Raw genomic sequence first — 22,689 nt, forward strand, 5'->3', positions numbered from 1 at the left:
GACAAGAGGAAGGATACGCAGGATGAAATTGTGGTAATATTATTAGTAGTGTATGACCATCATCATGACATAATTGAACAAACGCACAAACAAACATGTAAATAAATTTAATGGTTATGATTATTTATAAAGGGTGGCGACAAAAACGTGTTCAACACGTGTATGCATGCAGGAGGATAAGGAGATTATGTAATATTAAATCATCATCCTTCAGAAACGCGCGTTGTGCCCTCTATCATCATCATCATCATTATCATCTTCATTTTGATTGATGAATTCGCATTAACAATCACTACCTGACTTCAACTCTAACCCTTCTGAGAGCCACAGATAGAGTAGCATCCTTAGAAATCATTTACTTGCCAAAGCAACAACGAACTCGCGCACCTTTGTCAACGTACTTCAACTGTGAAACCTTATAGCTACTTAGATATCTTTCAACATGGTAAGCCTGCCTAATTTGGTCTTTACGATTCCCAAAGATGCGACTTGAATCATCTGCTAACTTTTAGCACTGCCTCAGGGTCAAGCTCCATCAAGTGGTGCGCCTGGAGGAGGTAAACGAGACCAAAAGGATAACAAAGACAAAGTAAGTTGTGCAATCCTACTTCGCAGAATGTCTCGCTTACACCGAGCATTAGAAATCAAAATGGGAACCACCTATCCCAACTCGAGTCGGGAAAAAGAAGAAGAGAGGTCCAGACGCCTCGTCTCGTCTTCCTCCTGTCTACCCAACGACCAGATGTAAACTCAAGATGCTCAAGATGGAACGAATCAAGGATTACTTGTTGATGGAAGAGGAATTTGTCGCCAATCAAGCATCATTTTCTGGTGAAGATCGTACTGCGGCCGATCGAACAAGAGTAGAGGACTTGAGAGGTTCACCAATGGGAGTTGGAAGCTTGGAGGAGATAATAGATGACGATCATGCCATCGTGTCTGTCGGAAATGGACCAGAGTATTACGTTGGTATCATGTCCTTCGTCGATAAAGATCTCTTGGAACCTGGATGCTCGGTGCTTCTACATCACAAGACTCACGCTGTCGTCGGTGTTCTCGCCGATGATACCGATCCTATGGTATCCGTTATGAAGCTTGATAAAGCACCAACCGAAAGTTATGCGGACATTGGTGGCTTAGAAACTCAAATTCAGGAAATCAAGGAATCTGTGGAACTCCCACTTACACATCCCGAATTATACGAGGAAATGGGTATCCGTCCACCTAAAGGTGTCATTTTGTATGGTGTTCCTGGTACTGGTAAAACGCTTCTCGCTAAAGCAGTCGCCAATCAAACTTCCGCAACGTTCTTGCGTATTGTGGGTTCTGAGCTCATTCAGAAATACTTAGGAGATGGTCCGAAGTTGGTACGAGAACTATTCAGAGTTGCTGAAGAAAACGCACCAAGTATTGTCTTTATTGATGAGATTGATGCAATTGGTACCAAACGTTACGATTCATCCTCAGGAGGTGAACGAGAGATCCAAAGAACCATGTTGGAGCTGTTGAATCAATTAGACGGGTTTGATACGCGTGGGGACGTCAAAGTGATCATGGCTACAAATCGAGTCAGTTGTGTCTCGTGCCACAGTAACGAAATCGTGCTGATGTACTTCCATCCCCTCGCAGATTGAATCACTGGATCCTGCATTGATCCGTCCAGGACGAATAGACAGAAAAATTGGTGAGTCTCGATAGTGCGATGTAGGAGCTAATAATGCCAGAATTCCCATTACCCGACGCCAAGACCAAACGTCATATCTTCAAGCTACATACCTCAAGGATGTCTCTCGCTGACGATGTCGATTTGGAGGAGCTTGTCATGACCAAGGACGACCTGTCTGGAGCGGACATCAAGGCTGTGTGCAGTGAGTTCGAACTTGGTTGAACTTTGCTGATAATCAGCCGAGGCCGGTCTTTTGGCACTTCGAGAGCGACGAATGCGAGTGACAAAAGTCGTAAGTAGTACCTATAATTGCTTGTATCGCCCCAACCTGATGATGTTGCTTCAGGATTTCACTTCCGCGCGAGAAAAGGTTCTGTACAGGAAGGACGAGAACACTGTGAGTTATAAACACAGCGACAAAGCTGACAGCCTAGCCCGCCGGACTTTACTTGTAGATGTCTCAAGCGGAGCGTACGCGATTGGGCATAGAAATTCATGCCGAGGTGCATGTGGAAGAAGTGATAGCCATTTATGTAGACAAGAAATGCATTCTGATAATAAGATTCCCGCTCACTCGCAACATTTATTTGCATACGCGTGACCCTGACCTCCACACGTTAGACGTTGCGTTGGCCACTCACCTTTGTCCTGCAGTCAGTAATGATTAATATTGTGTTGTCAAGTTGGTACTTCTACGACACCGTCATTACAGACCTTAAATGGCCCAAGTATGTTCAGTAATAACAATACTCGAGCGCAGACGTCGACGGCTACTCGCCGGTGAGTACGATATCCAAGATGGATATGCACACTTGTTGACGTGACATCATGCAGGTTGATGAAGGAGTACCGGGACTTGACAGCGGATCCGCTACAAGACACTATCACTGCGGGACCGGTGACGGAAGACAACATGCTAGAATGGGAAGCTCTGATTCAAGGGCCAGAGGGAACACCATATGTGAGTGAAGTACAGATCGAACCATGCGCTGACGACATCAGGAAGGAGGGGTTTTCGCTGCAAAGCTAGTTTTCGTGAGTAAACCTTGAAGTGGATTTAGCTAATACCGTTTAGCCCGCCGATTATCCCCTCAACCCTTTCACCATGACATTCGATCCCCCCTTACTGCATCCAAACAGTGAGTCACTAGGCCTTGATCTTGACTAATATACGTGTAGTCTATCCCAACGGAGTTGTCTGCATTTCCATCTTACATCCACCCGGGGACGATCCCCTGCACTACGAGTCCGCGTCAGAGAGATGGTCACCTGTTCAAGGTGTACGAAGTGTGCTTCTCAGTGTACTTAGTATGCTCGCTGAGCCAAATATAGAAAGTGGGGCGGATGTTGAAGTGAGTTCATCGGCTCGTGATTCAAGTAGGAATACGGGGATCGATGTCCCTCTGTGACCTAGTATGACACGGATAGCTAGGCAATTTTAGTGTGATGTGATGTCACAGAGCTGGCGAAGTAATATATTGGCTGATCTTTACGTCTTTAGTGTTGCAAGCTGTATCGTGACAACAAGCCGGAATTTGAGAGAAGGGTACGTGAACAGGTGAGAAGGCTACTGGGTATATAGCATGACAACATTCTACAAACATGTATTTAATCCGTTTCTTGATGATAACCTGCTCTACGCATCTCTCCCAGCCTTCTTCTGGCCGCACCAAGATCCTTCTCCAATTTGAGTATCTCGACTTGTTGTTCCATTTCGCGGACCTTAAACTCATGAGAGGGCATTGCCTTATAATCTACCGCTTCGTCATCAACTTGCTTATTGGAGATAAGTTTGACTTGCTTGACCAGAGCCTTGCAAGCATCTGTGACAGCTTTGGCAGCCAATTCTAGGCGTTGTTGTGTCTTGGACATGAGGGACGCCTTGACTCGGGAAGCAGCCACCAATTGAGCAGTAGCGGCAGATACTTCGTTTGAAGCGACAATCAATTGTTCAAGCGAATGAGTTCCCGAAATGACACCATCGGCACTTTCGATGAGAAGACCAGTAGCGTAAGCGACAGCCTTGGCAGCGGAAATAAGACCTTCAGTCCAACGATTGTTACGTTTGTAGAATTGCTGAGTAGTACTTGATCCCTTCCCTTCTCGCACAATTTCTTCTTGACTCTCGGTAGCGGCTTGAATAAGTCGACCAATGGCGTTAGTGATCGCAAGAGTTGCCTCGAGAATCGCATCATGAACTTGAACATCAAGAGAGGTGTACTTATTGCTCTTCGGTTGAGCCATGAGTGCTTGTAAACGCTGTGTAGCTTGCTCGATCGCCTTGGCAGCGTTTTGCATTTCTTGAGACACGATGTCCCCGATATCACCATTGGCTTGGGAAAGGGTCGATGTTTTTGCTTTGGGAATGAATTTCTCGACAGTGTCGGAGAGTTTCGATAGAGCTCCACGAGTTTCAGCGTTATTTCTGAGGGCGGCCTCTTCGCTTTTACCGCCCGCAAGTAATCGGAACGACTGAAGGTTGAGGAAGAATCGGTATCCAGAGTCACCGGCTTCCTTGGCCACTTTGACCAATTTATCGGATGCCTCATCGGTTTCAGCGAAACGCGTTATCCCCTTGGCACTGACAAGGGTCTCTGATAATGCCTGTGCCAGCTCATTCGCTGCCTTGATGACGTCCACGTGCCCTCCTCCGCTTTTTCTGCCTAAGTACAAGTTGAAGGTCGAAGCGAATTCAGTCGCATTGGTCATGGCTTTTTCAATCATTGACAGGGTATATTCAGGAGTTGCAGTGGTATTACCAGTTTGTGTCGGCGATTCAAGCTCGTATATGGCATCATCAACCTTTTGCATGCACGCTTGGAGGATGGAGTCGATGATTGCGTTGAGCTCCTTTCGATGATCGAGAATGAGGGTGTCGACTTGAGCATCGAATGCTTGGCTGGTGTCGCCGGAAGTCTGATGATTGTGAGCAAAGGTCCCTCTGGACTATCACTCACCAATCGAAGATCGCTCAGCTCTTTGAGTGTAGAGTCCATTCCTTCCTGCATAATCAAAAGCTCTTGTTCTTTCTCCTCGATTGTCCTGGAGACTTCGCTGTCCTTAGCATCGATCTTGTGAAGCAGCTCGTCGATTTGCATTTGTTTGGCCTAGCAGACGATCAGCAGGTGAGCATCAGTAGGGGTTGAGGACACGTACTCGCAACGAATCTTCGAGTTCTGTGAGTTGACGGTTGTATTTGGCCATCACACCAGATACCTCTGAGCTCTTATGACGGGAAGCGTCTTCCGCTCTTTCGTTTGCGAACGATAAATCCCGCTTAAGTCGGTCGATCTCCTCGCGGTGACTCTGCCAGAGTCGTCAGCAAAGGAGTCATCCAAGACCTGCAAACTGATAACATACAGATTTCAAGCGGTCAAGATCGTACCTCGCCCTATCCCTCTCCCTAATCATGTCAGCAAGCTCCAAATTTTTGGTTTTGACGTCTCTTTCCATACGCTCCATCTTGTCAATAGCCTCTTGAGCGGAGTTCGCTTTAAGCTGGAAACCCTTTGATTTGTTGAGGAGATCGAGGTGTTCCCCTCGGAGTTGAGAGTAGAGCTTGGCGAGAGCTTCGTATTTATTTCTCCATATCTCGATCTGCTTCTGCAGCTGTGAAATAAGTTCATCTTTGGCCGACATTTGGGCTCCTACGTTCGCTCCGATGAGACCCAGTTCGCTCTCGAGTGATTTGACTCGTCGATCATATTGCTCTAACAGCATTTGGTCCCGCTCATATTGACCTCGCATGGCAAGCATTTCTTGCTGAAGTTGACCAACTTGACCTTGTTGCTGCTGATTGTACTGCTGGTTCATCTGCTCTCGGAGCAATTGCTCCTGTGCTTGTCGTTCCCTCTCCTGCTGCAATCGTTGCTGTTCAGCATATTCAGCCTCTTGTCGACGTTTATCCTCTTCTTGTCGGCGCTGTGCGCCCTCTCGTTGAGCCACAAGCGCTGCTTGCTTTCGCTCGTACTCTTCTAACATACGTCGCTGCTCGTCAATCTCGCCTTGAGTAGCTTGAGGGGACGAAGGTCGAGGGGTTTCCTGGCGAGCTTGAGGTTTCTCAGTGGGTGGGCGTTCAGGAAGCTCAGGCGCTGTACCGTTGTCGATCAAGTTGGGGGGTTCCTGCAGGTCAGCTCCTTTCGCTCAGTAGCGACTCACCTGACCGAGTTTCGGTACATTGATCAATCCAGTCAAATATTTCAAGTTACTGCATTCATAGTAGAATCTTCGCAGATTGTAGTGTTGAGCGTTGTAACGTTCTCGAAGGGGGAGTAACGCGTCCATAGCGTCGGTCCCTGTACAGTCAGCAAAGCCCAAGTAAGATCGTCACTCACTTCTGTGCATAGCCCGAAGCATGCTGGTGATGAACTTATAGATTCCAAAGCTCTCTTTCACTAAAGGTACGAGGGCGGATATTCGGCACTCGTTATTCGCTGACCCTCGGAATTGGGCGAATATGAGTTTTTGGAAGGATTCAATCTGATCTTGGAGTGTCATGAGGTCGGTAATTGTTTCATACCTGCAAGGCGTCAGCCCACATCTCAATGACTTTCACTCACCCTTCATTTGGATCGTCAATGTTCTTCAAACTAATGTATTCTTCGTATTCGAAAAGACCATTGAATTCGGGATGATGTCGATGGAATCGGAGCTTCGAGAGCAGGAACGACGTGTACGCTTTGATGATTCCTCCATAGCCTTTGCCTCCATCGCCAACTGTTCGTCCGCATGTTTCCAGCCATCCCGTTTGGGCGTGGGCCTCTTTGATAGTCTGAAAGATTAGCAGTAGTCCCCCAAGGTCCAAGACTTACGACTGGGTGTCCCTCTTGAAGCAATTTGTGCACTACGATGAGGGCTTTGAACGTTTGCACCTCATCTGCGAGGATAGGTTGAGTCCTAAGGCCGTTCCAGACCGATAATGAGGAGTGATAATCCCAGGTGTACACGATACATTCTATAAGTCAGCTCGGCAAGCTTGCAAATTTAACTCACTTCTGACGTGTTTTTGCTCTACATGAATCATTTAGCGAAAGCTCGTAATGGTAGAGTATTCACACTTACTCGGGGCAGTCTCCTCTGGACTAGTAGCTTTCTTGATGTTCACAGTGAGTTCTGACTCTGTCTTATCTTTGTCCACTGGCCTTGTTGGCTGGTGATTCGCCCCGCTTGCTGCGGCTCGGACAGAAGGATAGTCGTCGTAATCGGCATGATGACGACCGAACCTGAAGAAAGGAGCGCGGGTTAGCATAACGACCCGTGACAGTTGGCAAGGTAGTACTGGAAACATCAACGCAAGACTTTCGAAAGGACTTAACGAATCCTCGAGCCTTGTCGAGATGGAAAAGCGGAGGGTAGAATGAGGACGAATTTGACAATCGCGGACGGTACAATCGCGAGCCTCAGAGTCGTAACGGTCGTTTGTAAACTCACATGGCAACAACAAGCGATCACTTGAGTGATTTGATTTGTCGGGTATTCAAGTTCAAGCCGTCTACAAATGTGCGATATAAGAAGGAGGCAAGGTAGATGGTATGTGTAATGTTTATCTTGTAGTCAGACATCTGTTGATGCGGTTAGATTGGGCTGATAGTTGACATGACGTTTGAGCATATGCATCAGTCCCTGAACAGCAGTGACAGGTGAAAGGATATCTTACGTAACTCTGCTTTTGTGGGCATTCTTACCGGTCCGAGTTATGCTTTGCGAGCCTATATTCAAACGTACTATACTGTTATACCCCACGTGTCAAGTGTCATCATCATCATGTTCTACACTGTCTGGTGTTCATCTAACTTTGTCGAGCATGGTCATTGATCGATAAACTCGATGAAATAGCTATACAAGTACAAAGGAATAGGTCACTGCTTCCAACGATTCTCTAGAGGGTATCCCAGACATCCAGCATTTTATATACCCTCTGGCTTCCACTCGCCGCGATACCCCTTGAAAGATTGCTTCGTCATCCGACTCTTCCTATACTTTCGCCCCCAACTTCGTAGTCCATGAATGGCACCGTTCGATCTCGATGCTTGCATCGATCGTCTTCGAGACAAGCAACTTCTAGGAGAAGCTTTGTTAAGGGAAATATGCGAGAAGACCAAAGAAGTTTTGATGAGGGAAAGCAATGTCGTCCACGTCGCATCTCCTATAACGGTCGTCGGCGACATACATGGACAATTTCACGATTTGATAGAGATATTTCGTATAGGCGGATCAGCTCCGAATACTAATTACTTGTTCTTAGGTAGGTTAGACCTTCATGTATACGGCTTTGCGCTGCTGACTTTCTGTATTTTTAGGCGACTATGTTGATCGGGGTTTACATTCTGTTGAAACGATATCTCTCCTTACCTGCTTGAAGCTTCGATATCCGGAACGGATTCATCTGATCAGAGGGAACCATGAATCCAGAGCTGTCACCCAGGTTGGTTCATCCTTTTTACGGCTTTGCGCGTGATGAAAAATTTCAAAAGAGGACTCTGAGGCCTCAGGCCAATGGAGAACAATCCGTCTCGGCATGACAGAGGTATACTCACAGAGGAACCCGGTGCTGAGGTGGATAGAGAGAACGGAAATCTGATGCAAAGCCTTCAGAAGATGACCAACGCTTATATCTCTTTAGACATACGGCTTTTACCTCGAATGTACCCGTAAATACGGATCGCCTGCTGTCTGGCAATATTTCACCGACATGTTCGACTTTTTGACGCTAAGTGTTGTCATCGACGATGCGATCTTTTGTGTCCATGGTGGTCTCAGTCCGTCGATACACCATATTGACCAAATTAAGATCATCGATCGATTTCGAGAGATACCGCATGAAGGGCCAATGGCGGATTTAGTATGGTCCGATCCTGATCCGGAAAAGGAGGATTTTGCGATCAGTCCTCGGTGAGTCTGATATCACTTCGAACATTGCTGATGATTAGTGGTGCGGGTTATACATTTGGTGCATCGATTGTCAAGAAGTTTCTCAACTTAAACGGGATGAACCACGTCTTACGGGCGCATCAACTCTGCATGGAAGGATACTCCGTCTTGTATAACGATCAACTCAGTACTGTATGGAGCGCCCCAAATTACTGCTATCGGTGTGGCAACATGGCTAGTATACTGGAAGTGTCGCCTGGAGGGCGACGTTACTTCAACGTCTTCAATGCTGCTCCCGAGAATGAGGTGCGTGACGTTGTATATGAATACATTGAGCTTTGCTGATCTAGAAATACAGAGGGATGGTCCTAATCAACAACAACAAGTAAAAGCCATCGAGTATTTTTTGTAACACCTTCCAGCTAGTCATCATCCCATTCCAGAGCGCCGAACAAATCATCGACTAGACCAAAGCTTCGGCCCCTTACGACACCTTTTCCTCCATTCATTACGTCTTTAATGTCGGGTAATGACCATTCTTCTGTAACTTTCCACCGCTTACAGAGAAACACCTTGGCTTCCCAATCGCCACCTCTGACCGGTGTAGTCTGGAAATATAGAGCGAGGGAATCGAAGAAGGATTCCTCTAGAGCTAGAGTCCGAGATGTATCTATAATATTAGCCATGATGGACCTACCTAGAGTACTCACAGGACAGTATAACTTCCGGTCCGAACGTTTCCGCTTCAGCTAGCAGCGGTTCGAGTGGCTCGGTCAATTGTAACAGCGTATGCAAAAGAGGCGGGTAAAGATTTGGGAAGTAAATCTATCACACGTGTTAGACGGATAATCCGATCATGACCAGATGACTCACCAAATCACACATGAGGATATGTGTGAATGGTCCATATTTGAAAAGATGCGAAGGGTTTTCGCCCCAAGCGAGAGGCTGAGCAATTACACGAGCGTGAGTGGTCGATGGGGGATTCCAAGCTGCTATAGACTGTTCGCATAGTGGTATGACTTCGGGGAGATCGGTAGTGACAATGAGATCATTCTGATCAAGATATCCCGCAAGGTGCAACGAAGCAACGGATTGACCTGAACCAAGCTCCACTATACGATGGGGCTTGAGCGACTCGGGAAGAAAGAGAGAACAAGGTGGATCGAAACAATGAGAGGGTGTGAAGTACTCAAGCAAAGGTCGTGTAGCCTCCCTTAAAAATTAGCGTTTAGACTGTTGAATGTATGCCTATCTTACCAGACTCGTCCGGCAATTCCATAGGTTGCTATCGCATTTCTCTGCTGCTTGGTATCAAGATCCGTATCCTGAGTAAGTCCAAGCAAGAGCGGCTCGATATCGAGATTGGGAGGGAAGTTGGGATCTGACATGACCGAGAGAAGCGATATAATGCACCGAATCATGCAATGGGTAGGAATTGCTCTGTCATCGAAAATCGTAAATGTCAACAAAGTGGATCCACAAGGAGGGTCTAAAAGCGGTGATTGCCGCAACCGTGTTCGTCGGATTTAAGTTTTTCTTGACCAAAATCCGATATTCTTGACATGTGCCACATGTCTCATCAGGGGAATTCAGCGTGTTATGGTTGCAGTGACTCTGTTTGTATGCCGTTGCTTGTGAGCCTACTCTTGTCTCTCTGCTATCGATACTCAATACTCTGTTGGGACCTCTGTCCTAGTGCCATTCGCTTGTTCCCTTGCTGATTGCCTGACTGCCTGACTGTCATTTACCTCAAATCGTTAATTCGAGGTTAGCAATCGATTTCTTCATCCTTCAACAAAATTCAAAAAAGGTGAATATCAATCATCATTCTACCGCAACGACATCACACATCACCCCCAAACCTTTGTAGCTAACCTATCAATAAATATTATAGATGGCTCGATCTAAGGAAATCGCTCCCAACGTAGGCCGACTCTCCAGGTCTCAAGTAGCCGCCAAGAGGGGTCTTTACAAGGGTACGTTATAGCTTTGGATTCATCTTCACGATTCGGTCGACATAAAGATTAGCAGAGGAGTGGGAGAGATGGACTTTGTCTTTATAGGAGAAATAGTAAAGGAGAGAAAATTAGCATATAGACATCGCCTGCTAAATCGAAGAAGGATGTTGTGGATGTAGATTTGGATTGGAACGGAATGAACGACCATGACGGACTGGAGTGTTTTATAGCGTATGTGTTCTGACTTGTGCTTTTCTGGATTAATAGGAAAGAAAACCTCTACCGCCCCTGCTAAGACCGAGGCTCCTGCCCACACCGAGAAGACCGTTGGTGGTAAATCAAACGGAGAGAAGCGATTAGTTCCTACCAACAAAGCTTCCAAATACTACCCAGCCGAGGATGTCAAGAAGCCAAAGGTTTCCCGAAAGACCGTTGGAAAGACTGCTCTTCGAGCTTCTATCACCCCTGGTACCGTTTTGATCCTCCTTGCCGGTCGATTCGCTGGTAAGCGAGTTGTCTTCCTCAAGCAACTCGACTCTGGTTTGCTCTTGGTTTCTGGTCCTTTCAAGTGAGTACTCAGGTATTTCTGGTCGGGAACTTCCACATACTGATACGAGATCTTAAAATCAGGATCAACGGTGTACCTCTTAGACGAGTGAGCCAAGCCTACGTTATTGCTACCTCCACCAAAGTCGACACCGCCGATGTTTCTATCCCCGAAACCGTCAATGATGCCTACTTCGCCAAATCGAAATCTGCTAAGGGATCCAAGGAGGGAGAATTCTTCGGTGAGGGTAAAGAGAAGAAGGCTTTCCCAGAAGAGAAGAAGTCTGAACAAAAGGTAAATCACTTCCTTCTATCAATTTTGCGGAAAGTGGCGCTCATATTCTATTGCCAGGCCGTCGATGCCGCTCTCATCGCTTCTATCAAGAAGGTTGATAACCTCGCCAAATACTTGAAGGCATCTTGGGGCCTCTCCAAGGGTGACCGATTCCACGAGCTCAAATTCTAGATTTAGTTTGATTTGATGGAATGAGTCATATTATTGGGATGCATGTATTACGCTACGACATATACAGGTACAAAGATTACAGCCACGGGGCCCAACCAACATACATTGCAGCCTGTTTAGAGGAGATGATGATCAGTTTAGATGGACTGCATGAGGATATGCACGGGAAGGGTGTTCGAACACTCGGGATCAGTCGAAACCAGTGGACACTTACCAGATTTGCTTGACTAGTCGCTTCTTTGATGAGTGCTTCAACTTGACTCGGTACTGAAAGCACAGTACCGTCAACCCTAATTCCCCTCAATTTGGCTTTTATGGGTTTGAGGTTTCTGTCTGCTGATGCCTTGATGTCTTTCTCGGATTTGCTTCTCCCCTGTCGAGAATTAGCCAAATACTGACTGTAATAAAACTTACGCTCTTCATCCATTCTATCAATGGATCATGTACAAAGGCCTCAAGCACACTCATCAACGAGTCACTATTAGTCCTCAAGATGGCCATTGAAATCTCGGCAGCTTTGCGGAAAACACCTACGCTGGGTCAGCTTCAGCTGTTAAATTTCATGCTCACCTTCTACTCCAGTTACACCCAGAGCATCAACCATATTCTGTGTAAGACGGAACGGAACCCTTTCTGGAATTTCGAATGTTTTACCCTGTTCTTATTAGCAAAGGGCAAGGCCGTATAGCACTCACTTTATCGAAAAGACAATTTAGATCGACATGAACGGTGTCACCTGACAGACCATCGAACAGGATGTTTTCACCGTGTCGGTCACCTAGTCTGAAATGGGCCAGACATCAATTACGAGTGACTCGTCAAACCAACATGAGCACTGACCCTAGCACATAGCCAATCATGGACATTACTGCTAGTGTTCGTCCATATGCCAAACGACTTGCGAGCCACGCAGAAGGCTCAGGCCATGTTATCAAGAACCATTCGTGGAACACTGTTGGCGTATACTTTGGCAGGATCAGGTTTTTGAAAGCATGGATGAGCGGTTCTAGGTTCTCTTTGTCCTTTGACCAAGTCCGGCGCGCTTGTTCATTTATAGCGTGGACGTCATTCGTCTAACATAGTCAGCTTCGCCTGCGATCTGATGCACTTACATAAACCTTCTTTCCGTAGCGACCATATCCCTTTTCAAGTATACTCTTCAATGCATTGGTGTTTGCGACCCATTCTAGCAGACCGCATTCTTCGTTAAGTGGCATGACCGCATACGTTCGAATGTCTGGCAGATCAGCTGTATTCGCGAGCAGGGATACTCACAAAGTTGTCGCCGTCGGGACTCGGAAGCGCTTTTGAGCAATTTGTTGATCATCGAATTTAGATCCATCAACCTGGCGTCTTTTCTCAGATCGTCGTGTGGTTTGCACAAGAAGGGATACGTCTTGCCATCGCTACCCTTGAAGCTAATCTTCTTGGGTTTTTGCAGCGAAGGCATGACATCGACTCGATCATCGAAACCTGCAGCGTAAGCGAAGATCGGTACCGTATGACAACTCACCTGCTATCGACACTGGAGCGTTAGGGAAAGGACTGTGCGATCTGACCGTTTCTGAAGTGGTCGGGAGAGAACAGGTCAACGCATCCTGAAGCGGTAATATCATTTTCGTTTTGGACTTTGCCACATATGAGAAATCGCTGGCCATTGACATCTGACGTTTCTTATCATCGACTTTGTCATCGGTGAAGCGCAATAATATGCTCGAAAAATTCGTCGCATCCTTGATCAGAACCGCGGTTGTTTGAGTCTTATAATTGATCAGTGACTTCCATCTCGCAAAATTGACAGACTCACTCTCGCTGATGCCATCGCTGTGACTTCTTGACAAGCTTGCTTTCTTTCTGCTCTCTTCGATTGCATAGCTCCCACTGTAGGCCATAGGGCTTGTTGAGGGTATTTATAGATCACATATGCCATGATCTTCTTCAATATCAGAGCGGATCGCTGATCCGGGTGGACGATTCGAGAGATGATTTGAGGAAATGCCGTAAGGAACTGATTCGTCAGCTTGGAACATGGCAACAATGACTTACCTGGTATGTCGGCAATTCCTTTCTCACTCTGTTGACGAGATCAATGATTTTTCTGAGTTGAACGGCCATGTCAGGGGTTCTATAAAGGTCAGCTATGCTCTATACAGCTCTACCCACAATCTCGCATCCTTGATCTCCCCGAAGTCCAGCCACAGCGTGAGCATCCTTGGCATCGTCTGATATATGTATTTGACCCCATAGTGCAACGCAAGTGAATAGAAGTGACATGTGTGATAGTGGAAATTTGCCCTTCAAGGCTGTCAGCTTCGTCTCCCACGATGTTCACCTACATTTGATCCGGTGAGCCAGTGAGGCTGTCATAATAATGGCCTAGATGATAGTAAGGAGACTCGGCACTACCTGTCAGCTGGAATCCGCCATGGTACACTCACTTATGAGATCGAGCGATTGCTTCCTGATACCGCTCTATGATATCGTTGCGTTCAAATCGATCGGCATCGTTTGTCCATTTAGCTACTAAAAGGACCGCCTGAAGAGTCGTTAGCTCTCTCAGCTATTCTGAGGCTCACCTTGGCTAGTTTGCGCTCCGCAGCAAAATCTCGTTCCTCCGTCAGGTCGATCGGTTCGTCTGATCTGGCAGAAGCTTCTTTGAGCAAGGGCGTTAGTGCGTTGTTGACATCCGCTAAAGCTTTATAGATACCGCCATTGGCGTAATTGAGCTTCGCTTGCTGAATGAAGGCAAATGGGGCTTCTGCTCCTTTCGCTTGAAGTACAGCGCTGTAAGCAGTCTGATCGTACCCAGCTTTTCTAGCAATTTTAGACGTCAATATCCAGGCGTCTCCTATCTCCGCTTGAGAGATTGGAGTGTGGGCCAGGCCGAATGCTGTCCTTCTGATACTGAGTAAAGCTTCGCGAACACGAAAAGTAGGAGAAGTGAAATTGAATCTTGCTTCAAGAGATTCAACCAAACTTTTCATCGCCTTCTGCTTTACGGCACGTGCATTCATATCGTTGGATGTTTCTTCGATCTCCTGTTTCAGAGTATTAATCATTTCGACTTCCCGGATGAGATGGAATTGTAGAAGCGATTCGTAAGCCCGTCCATAATTCTTGGCAGTAATATTTGAACCTATAGTCTTTCTAGCTTCTAGCAAGACAGGAGGGACGTCTCGCTTTTCGTGAAGTGCTAGCAGCGTTTGACCTATAGCTGGACCGTTCGCACCTATTTGCTTCACAGTATCCCAATCGCCAATGATCCATGCCGCCTCAGCTTCAAAGGACGCTAGCTCGTTCGACCACTCGGGGTGACGGCTCAAAACGCCACGGATGTGAGTCCGCAAAGTGTCTGTCTATCAGCGCGGTCTTGACTGAATCACTCACCATAATGGCCCAAGTTTCTAAGACATTTGAGCAATCCGACGTGATACGTTACGTCGTCCGGAGATTGTTGCAGTCTGACCTCCCAGCAGCTCTGTGCCGAAGTCCATCTTCCTGTACTCTCATGCTCCCTTATTTGGTGCTCCAGAGATGGCGAGATGACAAATGCCGAGACTCCTTCCATTCCATCTGGCTCGTCGAGCTCGGAGTAAATTTGGTGTAGTCGTTCAAAGTAAATTTGCAGGATCAAGTTGTCCTTGCCTATATTCCTTAATCCGACAATTCTTTCTTCGAAGCTCCTGAGAGATCTTGCGTAAGCTTTACTTTGTAGAGCGGCATTAGCCATCAGTTCGGTATCGATGCCAGCGATGACGTCTTCAACGATCTTGATCTGAGTACTTCTATCGTTCTTGCCGAGTCGATACAGTCTAAGCCATTTGCTAAGGTGATCCATGAGATCGAAGATCACTTGAGCACTAAGCGTCCGCTTGTCCGCCGAACCAGTTGGATTGACCTGTTCTTGTAGAACAGCGTTGATTTCGGACGAAATCTCCTTTCGCCAATTTGGTAAACCTGAGAGAAGGATATAGAGAACCAGATGCGGCAGGATGTGATGGGCAACAGTAACATCCTGATTTCTCAGAACACCACGAAAAGCTCCAAATATGGTCTTACTGTCTCGAGTAGCGATATCATCACCAGAAATAGACATGACTTTCCCGATCAAGTCTGTAGTCCAATTTTGAAGCCATTCTCGGTAAGTCGGAGCGGAAGAGTAGATAGGGTGGGAGAAGCTTTTTATGGGTGCGTCGGAGATGGAGAAACGGGATTCTAACAGTGGTGACAAAGTTTCCAATTGATCTTTTGGGATCTTCAGCCACCTATCCCGAATCGGTTTACTATTAACCTTTTCCGTTGAGCTGAGTAATCTGGTAGTAAAGCCGCAGAATTTCAGCAATTCTTGAATGGCATATGCAAGGTGAGTTTGATGTTTCGTATCATTGGTAGCCCGAAACGCGTCTACCAATAGGTCCGTGACTAGATGCAAGGCGAAATCTTTGGATTCTTCTGCTTCAGTGAAATTTGCGGCGATAGTCATTGTGCCGGAATCCGGTTGTATTCCGAGTCGATCTGGATCGAGGGCGCCTACTATACCCATACATTCGTAGCTGAGATCTCGTAGCTCTTGACAATCACCGTCGCGAGTAGCGGTGGCCAGGAGACTTGTCATGAGACGGGACATGATTGGATCGAAGGTATCGCCTCTTAACAGCGCTTCGACTTCCTGCTGTCGATTCGTTAAGAGAGACCTGAGCTCCTTCGTTGAGGCAGTAGCTATTGCGATGTTCTTGCTATCCGATCTATCGAGAACTTTTGAAATATGTTCCTGGATTTTGTGGTTTAGTCGTTGAGCAGTCAGTCGGCTCGCCGCCGATTTTAGTTCTTTAATATCGTCCAGTCCCACTATTTCATCCACATATTGGCTAAGGTTTTTGGCGTTCTCAGCGATATTATTGATTATATCCGTAGCAATCTCTCGTTCGCAGGCATCAAAGGTGTTCCAATTGGCGACGAGCGCCCCAGTAGTTCTCCCTACAAAAGGTCCAACGTCTGAGTATCGCAAAGTTGTAATGAATAATGCCCAAGCCTTGAGAGTTTCTTCTCGTAACTCCGGGATACCTAGGGTGCTCTGCAAGCTTGCCATAATCTATACATCAGCTCTGTCAGGTCATCGATGACTCACTTGTGGAGAGAAGCCTGCCATGGAGTCCCCTGCGATTCGGATTAAAGATCCGAAACTTCGAATGATCTTGCGTTTATACTCCACCGACTTCTTACCTTGAACGTCATGGAGCATGTCATTCAGTTGCGAGATTACACCAAGCATCTGGGGTTTTAAGAATGCTCCAACGTCCTCGTCCTTTCTTTGATGTAGACTGGCCTTTACAAGAGCGTTTTGTGCCGCTTTCCTGGTACCCCTATCTGAATCACCCAGTTCCACAATAAGCATGACGATGAGATCCACCATGCAGGCTGTCATAAGGGAGGGTATTGATAGATTAGATAGCGCTTTAGGATTGCCTCTCATCATATCTTGGAGCAGCTTGACGAGAAAGTTGATCGCAGAATCGGTCCTATCAGGGTGCAGGAATGCTTGTGCAAGAATATGCGAGACATGATCCGTCAAGATCACACCCATTTTTTGCTTCACGATGCTGGCGACCTGTTGCAAGGCATCTTTATTGTGGACCATGATCAAAGCAGGCAGTATATGTTTGAGATTGGTTTCCAGAAAATTCTGCCTTGTCAATCCAATAAATTGCATGGTTTCAGCTACCATTTCCGGTGATCGATTGATGTGCTCGGCAAGCAGGATGCTGATGGGCCTGATAAAAGGCGACAACAATGTGTAAGGTGTTTTGTGATGATATCTTGAAAGACCAAGCAACTACACATATTTAGCTCGCGCACCAGCATTCACTACTCACCTCTGCGAAAGCACGGCTCCTCAATGGAGCGCTCTTTGCCCCTAATTGCTGTATCAGAAGCTTGAGGATCGCGCACAGTTGACCGTCGCTCGAATGGCGACCGAGGTCGCCTAGAAGTAACACGATAGTTTCACGAACAACCAGGGCTGCGTTGAGGTGATTGGCGATGCGATCAATCATTTGGTGACGATTCCTCTCGGCAACCTTACGATCTGGGTGTGCTGATTGAGCTTGATATAATAAGGAGATAATGCGACTGTCGCCGTTAGCTTGGACCGTTTTTGCGTCACTCACCTAGCAAGAATTCTTTTGGGACGTTCCGTCGAGGCAGTCTGCCGCAATAGTTTGTCCACTACAGGTTGTCGACGAGAAAGTTGGATTCCCGTTGCAAGTGTTTGCGGTGGTGTATGTTCGATAAGGAGTAGAAGCGTGCGAACCGCAGCTGCGTCATCCCTGTCCAGCTTGATCCAAAAGTCAAAGATGTCATCCGAGAGAGTCTGCAAGAAAGGGGCAACGTGTGAGGAGCATCCTGCCATTGCACAGGCTATTCCAGGTCCTATCTCGTGCACCCTGGCAAAATTCCTGAGTGGTCAGCTTGATCTCGAACGACTTCGACTTACTCTCTTGATGAAAGAGCTTCAATATTACCAGCGGGCGGCACAATTCCTAGCGCCAGCCCCTGAACAGCAACAGCAGTGTTGCTTCCGTCATTAGATCTCTTTCTCTTCTTTGACGTCGTTCCATCAATGCCCAGCGCTTTGCCGAAACTATCGGCTTTGAGGCTGTCAGATTGAGCAGAGAGCGACCATCTCTGCAATAGCCCAGGCGTTATAAAGTTTTCTATCATGCTTGAGGATATATATGGCACTATCGGAGTAACGAGAAAACATATCTTGGCAAAATCGATGTCTTGATCAATTTTGAGGGCTTCAGCCTGATCGAGCAAGGACCACCAGACTTCAGCCTTAATACCAGGGTCTGCCTGGGTAAGAGCTTCATAGAAATTGACAATCTTTTCTCGCTTAAAACCTTCATCATATGAGGTAAGACTCGAGACAAATATACAACCTTGTGTAAGGTTGATTGAGCGGGTTCTTAGTAAGGCGGAAGTGATGGCAGCTGTGTAACGGCTTTCTAGGTATGGCCTTTTCAGTGATTTGTGTGTCTGTGAGAGAAGAGATGCGGAGGTTGAAGTGATGGATTGCAAGAAGGGTGAATCAATTTGCAGGACAACGGATAGCAAGAAGATTAAGGTGTTTGCATTTGCGGGCAATTCTGCATATCCGAAGAGTACCGCTTTCCTGCGAGATAATACATCTATATATCAGCTTAGTAAGTTGCTTGACATCCTCACCTTGGCAGAATGAATTGATATGTCGGACTACCATGCCTAGCCTTCTCGGACCTTTAGCCCAGCTGACGTCTTCCTCGGATGAATTCCTTCCTGTAGCTTTAAGTGCATTAACGGTTGCGGCGACCAGATCGTCGTACAAAGAATCTTCAATGTGGTGTACAGCAGCCTGTGCTAATCTAGGAAGAAGCCAGTAGTAGAAAGGTGACTGTTCCTGTTGTGTAACAGAATACATGATGCCTGGATGAAGTTTGGTCTGGCGTTGCAGAATGGTGAGAGTATACTCGGCTTGCTGCAGATTCGGAGGTATATCACGGGAAAGTGGTTTGAGTATACAGTTCTGGAGCAGGACCTGAATCAGCTTGCGATACTTTGATGGGTCTGTATCTTGTCCAGAAGGTGTTAGGCCCTCCTTGATCAGGTTTTCTAATAACTGCTGACCGGTTGCTGAGCCGATATCACCTATGTCGTCTGGTGTCATTTTGAGGGCGAGACTCTGTCGATCAGAGATGACCAAGCCAGTCGCAATCAGTAATATAAGGAGGGATGATGAGACATGGAGAAGATGACCTGAGTAAGAGGATTAACGAGTGATGCGTAATGAATGAATGGTTGACTGTATTTTATTTGTCTTTTAATAAATGGTTAATGAAATGCTCAATCAAGGTGGAGGTAATAATATAATAATAAATGATAAATGAATTCACGCGCGTCTTTCAATCTTCTCCCACGTGTTCGATCATTGTAATGATAATATCAATTGATTCCGTTGCTTCCGTTTCTCCATTATCCAGTTATTCGAGTAAGAATAAGACATGTTATGATAGTCTCATCAGAATACAGATAACTCACCTACCATATCGAATCAAGCGTGAACTCAAGAAGAGCAGCCATATACTTCCCAATCATGTCTAAAAAGTCAGATCTGCTTGTACGGGTCAGATACCTGAACCCCGTGCCGAATCCACCCTTTCCTCCAAAGTTGCTCAACATCTCGACAGACATAAACCGATTAGGAGAGCCGAGCTATTTGAATCACCTTGCCGCTAGCACCCAACTGCCAATGCTAGTGGACTCCGAGATGGGTATGCCGTTGGATATGAATGCTTATGACGGAATCTGGGACGGGCAAGATCAGAGTGAGTGGTCATTTACATCTTCTCTTCGAAGGCTATACTGACCTGGTTACAGGTTTGAATCCCACTTTGGATGCTGGTCGTATTCATCACCCAATCGATGTCCAATTACTTGCTCCTTTCAACCCGCCACCGGAGCTCAATGGTGAAGCTAAGCCTGTTGTGACAACTGAGGTATCATGGATGAGAAATAACAACTACTTGACGCGGAAGAACAATGCTCGACGAAAGGAAGCAGCCGAGGCGAAGTAAGTACACGCAAATGTTTTGTTTCGGATCCGTTACTAATATCATGTTAGAGCGGAAGAAGTAATAGATGCGTCCGAAGCTGCTCAAATTATAGCGATTGAGAGAACCTTTCATGATCTTCATGATCAAGATCCTAAAGATATAAGGCACCCAGACAAGAAGAAGAAGGGGTTGAGAGTCGTAGAGGTAAGTTCTGATAGAACTGAGCTCAGCTAATTCTCATCCACAGAGCTATGACATTCTCCCAGATATAGATACCTGGTCAAACACATATGCACTTGTCAGATTCCCTGAACGTCCTTCAGCAGCAACAGCTATCGTAAGTCTACATAGCTGGGTCATGGGTCGACCAGAGCTAATCAAGTTCTTTGACACGACAGAATCCAGCTGCTACTGCATCTTCACCTCGTTTATCGAAAGCTATTCTTCGACCAATCCGAGAAGACGAAGATCAACAAATGATAGAATTTTATTTACCGAAGGAAGAGGATCTCTCAAGCCTCGACGAAGCTTACGAGAAAGCAGTATCACCTGATGAAGTGGAAAATATATACAATGTATCTGCCGAAGATCCAAATGATCCTGCTCTCACAGAGATCTTCCCAGTAAGTGGCTTTACGCAAAAATATTTCAGATTACTCATCTCAAATTAGCATGTGCAATACGATCGAATACGAATGTACGAGGTTTTATCGACCGCTCCGACAACCAAAGAGATATTGTTGTCGTTCCAAGAAGGTGATCAGGAAGAGGACCAAGAAGATATAGATGAACGCCCAAAAAAGAAGAGAAAGGGTGTATACTATCATGGGATCGATTTCAAGACTTTGTTGCGGAAGACCAGGGCGAAGGTGAGCTATATTGATTCTATTTGGTGCAATATTCGCTGATCTACGCTACAGCGTCGAGATGAGGTCGCCGAGTCTGCCGATCTATGGGACAAAGCTGTAGTAGGTTATCGTCAACCTGGGGAGGATGAGAACGATACCCGCAACCAAGCCAGAGGCAAGGTGGCTGATCCAACATGGGCAAATGCGGAGTTGAGGAGGCTAAGGGGAGGAGATAACATGGCAGAATTACAAGGAGAAGCGATCCAAGATGAAGACGTAGAATTAGACGAAGAAGCCCAGAAGATAGAAGCAGCAGTACACGAAGAAGATGTAGATGACGACTAATTTCAATTCAGCTTTACTTGTATGCATATAACGATCATCTTTGTAATATGGCCCCCAGTCAGAATATGATAAAAATGCATACAACAAAAAACAATCAATCTATCACATCTATTCGTCACCTAATAATTCTCGTATCCTCTGTACAATATCCAAATAAGCAGTTGTTGCTGGACTATCCGGATACTCATCTAAAAAGCTCATTCCTTGATCACAAGTCATTCCTATCCTCGGATCTAAAGGTACTTTTCCTAATAATTCTATACCCAATTCTTTTCCCATTGCCTCCGCTCCACCAGTCGTAGGTACAAAAATTTCATTTTCGTTCTTACATTTTGGACAAACGAATCCAGACATGTTTTCTACTAAACCCAAAATTGGTATTCCAACTTTACGACAGAAATCAATTTCTTTTCGTACATCTTGTAAAGCTACTTCTTGAGGTGTTGTAACTAATACAGCTCCATCTATACCTGTTTCTTTCAAGTATTGAACAATCGAAAGATGTTCATCTGACGTTCCAGGGGGAGTATCAACAACCATATAATCTAAATCTCCCCATTCGACATCCTTTAAGAATTGTTTTATCAATCCGTTTTTCTTGGGACCTTTCCAGATTACAGCATCTGAGCTGGAAGGTAGTAGGAATCCGATCGACATGACAGCGAGATTATCGAGAGCATATGCTGGGGACCAGCCAGAAGATGATGTGTGTATAGTGGAAGATGATAGACCCATCAGTAGAGGAATGGAAGGTCCACAGATATCTATATCCATGATTCCGGTCTGATGCATGATCAGCTCTATCCACTCATGATGCTTGGATAGAGAGAGGGAGATGAGGGACTGGACTCACTTGACATTCCTCATCCGCTGCTAATGCCCATGAAAGTCCAGCTGAGAAGGTGCTTTTGCCTACACCACCTTTTCCCGACAAGACCAATATTTTCCTCTTGACCGATTTCATCCTTTCTCTGATCAACGGCAAGTCAGGATCTGGCCCTTTTGGTCCCTCTGCGCAGACGGATTGATTCGGACATCCTTCACATGCATCTGCCTTTCCTGCTTGCGTTGACTCGACACCCTGTTCAACAAAAACAGTCAGTAAACAGCATAGTGAAGTGGCAAGGCAGAAACACAAACTAACTGGACAATGTTCCGGTGCATTATCTGGCACCGAAGTGGGCAAGACAGTAGATGTAGGTCCTAGAGGGATAGGGGATGGCGGAGGTAGTGGGTGCTGTACTGCTATCATTGTCGATTAATGTTGGACGAGGTATATTTCGAAGAGAGAATAACATTTCAAGATATTTTCATCTTTGTCAGCATTTACCATCGAGCTGATTTCGGGTAATATTCGGGTATTTGGTTTGCCACTCGGAATCAACTTGCGAACTTG

The 22,689-nt window shown here is 46.2% G+C and overlaps 9 protein-coding genes across 9 annotated transcripts; 5 read left to right on the plus strand and 4 right to left on the minus strand.

The window, feature by feature from the left end:
• Positions 1–442: 442 nt before the first annotated feature.
• I206_105474 (uncharacterized protein) lies at positions 443–2,267 on the plus strand (the record flags this gene model as incomplete). Its single annotated transcript, XM_070203132.1, has 7 exons — positions 443–445; positions 524–589; positions 642–1,260; positions 1,468–1,568; positions 1,630–1,684; positions 1,906–1,958; positions 2,013–2,267. The coding sequence occupies 7 exons, from the start codon at positions 443–445 to the stop codon at positions 2,265–2,267; spliced, it is 1,152 nt and encodes a 383-aa protein (XP_070059233.1).
• Positions 2,268–2,396: 129 nt separating this feature from the next.
• Positions 2,397–3,248, plus strand: I206_105475 (uncharacterized protein; the record flags this gene model as incomplete). Its single annotated transcript, XM_070203133.1, has 5 exons — positions 2,397–2,446; positions 2,501–2,627; positions 2,742–2,805; positions 2,924–3,018; positions 3,168–3,248. The coding sequence occupies 5 exons, from the start codon at positions 2,397–2,399 to the stop codon at positions 3,246–3,248; spliced, it is 417 nt and encodes a 138-aa protein (XP_070059234.1).
• A 26-nt stretch (positions 3,249–3,274) lies between these two features.
• I206_105476 (uncharacterized protein) lies at positions 3,275–6,914 on the minus strand (the record flags this gene model as incomplete). The annotated part of the gene is made up of 8 exons (XM_070203134.1): positions 3,275–4,516; positions 4,624–4,773; positions 4,823–4,972; positions 5,027–5,788; positions 6,001–6,034; positions 6,226–6,427; positions 6,659–6,676; positions 6,728–6,914. The coding sequence occupies 8 exons, from the start codon at positions 6,912–6,914 to the stop codon at positions 3,275–3,277; spliced, it is 2,745 nt and encodes a 914-aa protein (XP_070059235.1).
• Positions 6,915–7,672: 758 nt separating this feature from the next.
• On the plus strand, positions 7,673–8,948 carry I206_105477 (uncharacterized protein; the record flags this gene model as incomplete). Its single annotated transcript, XM_070203135.1, has 5 exons — positions 7,673–7,910; positions 7,966–8,090; positions 8,289–8,557; positions 8,776–8,842; positions 8,895–8,948. 5 exons carry the CDS (start codon positions 7,673–7,675, stop codon positions 8,946–8,948), a joined length of 753 nt encoding a protein of 250 aa, XP_070059236.1.
• A 10-nt stretch (positions 8,949–8,958) lies between these two features.
• Positions 8,959–9,927, minus strand: I206_105478 (uncharacterized protein; the record flags this gene model as incomplete). The annotated part of the gene is made up of 4 exons (XM_070203136.1): positions 8,959–9,188; positions 9,247–9,361; positions 9,410–9,752; positions 9,797–9,927. 4 exons carry the CDS (start codon positions 9,925–9,927, stop codon positions 8,959–8,961), a joined length of 819 nt encoding a protein of 272 aa, XP_070059237.1.
• Positions 9,928–10,433: 506 nt separating this feature from the next.
• On the plus strand, positions 10,434–11,509 carry I206_105479 (60S ribosomal protein eL6; the record flags this gene model as incomplete). The annotated part of the gene is made up of 4 exons (XM_019155364.1): positions 10,434–10,515; positions 10,765–11,065; positions 11,128–11,338; positions 11,396–11,509. 4 exons carry the CDS (start codon positions 10,434–10,436, stop codon positions 11,507–11,509), a joined length of 708 nt encoding a protein of 235 aa, XP_019011518.1.
• A 76-nt stretch (positions 11,510–11,585) lies between these two features.
• On the minus strand, positions 11,586–19,214 carry I206_105480 (uncharacterized protein; the record flags this gene model as incomplete). Its single annotated transcript, XM_070203137.1, has 16 exons — positions 11,586–11,621; positions 11,724–11,882; positions 11,924–12,024; positions 12,080–12,116; positions 12,205–12,292; positions 12,350–12,474; positions 12,622–12,746; positions 13,023–13,269; positions 13,317–13,517; positions 13,673–13,804; positions 14,086–14,798; positions 14,897–16,583; positions 16,638–17,280; positions 17,677–17,952; positions 18,003–18,657; positions 18,737–19,214. 16 exons carry the CDS (start codon positions 19,212–19,214, stop codon positions 11,586–11,588), a joined length of 5,703 nt encoding a protein of 1,900 aa, XP_070059238.1.
• A 426-nt stretch (positions 19,215–19,640) lies between these two features.
• Positions 19,641–21,293, plus strand: I206_105481 (uncharacterized protein; the record flags this gene model as incomplete). Its single annotated transcript, XM_019155362.1, has 7 exons — positions 19,641–19,872; positions 19,925–20,117; positions 20,169–20,304; positions 20,348–20,437; positions 20,499–20,723; positions 20,772–20,969; positions 21,021–21,293. 7 exons carry the CDS (start codon positions 19,641–19,643, stop codon positions 21,291–21,293), a joined length of 1,347 nt encoding a protein of 448 aa, XP_019011516.1.
• A 108-nt stretch (positions 21,294–21,401) lies between these two features.
• I206_105482 (cytosolic Fe-S cluster assembly factor NBP35) lies at positions 21,402–22,545 on the minus strand (the record flags this gene model as incomplete). Its single annotated transcript, XM_019155361.1, has 3 exons — positions 21,402–22,076; positions 22,147–22,374; positions 22,438–22,545. The coding sequence occupies 3 exons, from the start codon at positions 22,543–22,545 to the stop codon at positions 21,402–21,404; spliced, it is 1,011 nt and encodes a 336-aa protein (XP_019011515.1).
• Positions 22,546–22,689: the final 144 nt, after the last annotated feature.

The sequence above is a fragment of the Kwoniella pini genome, chromosome 7 (assembly GCF_000512605.2).
Source record: "Kwoniella pini CBS 10737 chromosome 7, complete sequence".
Classification (NCBI taxonomy): Eukaryota; Fungi; Basidiomycota; class Tremellomycetes; order Tremellales; family Cryptococcaceae; genus Kwoniella; species Kwoniella pini.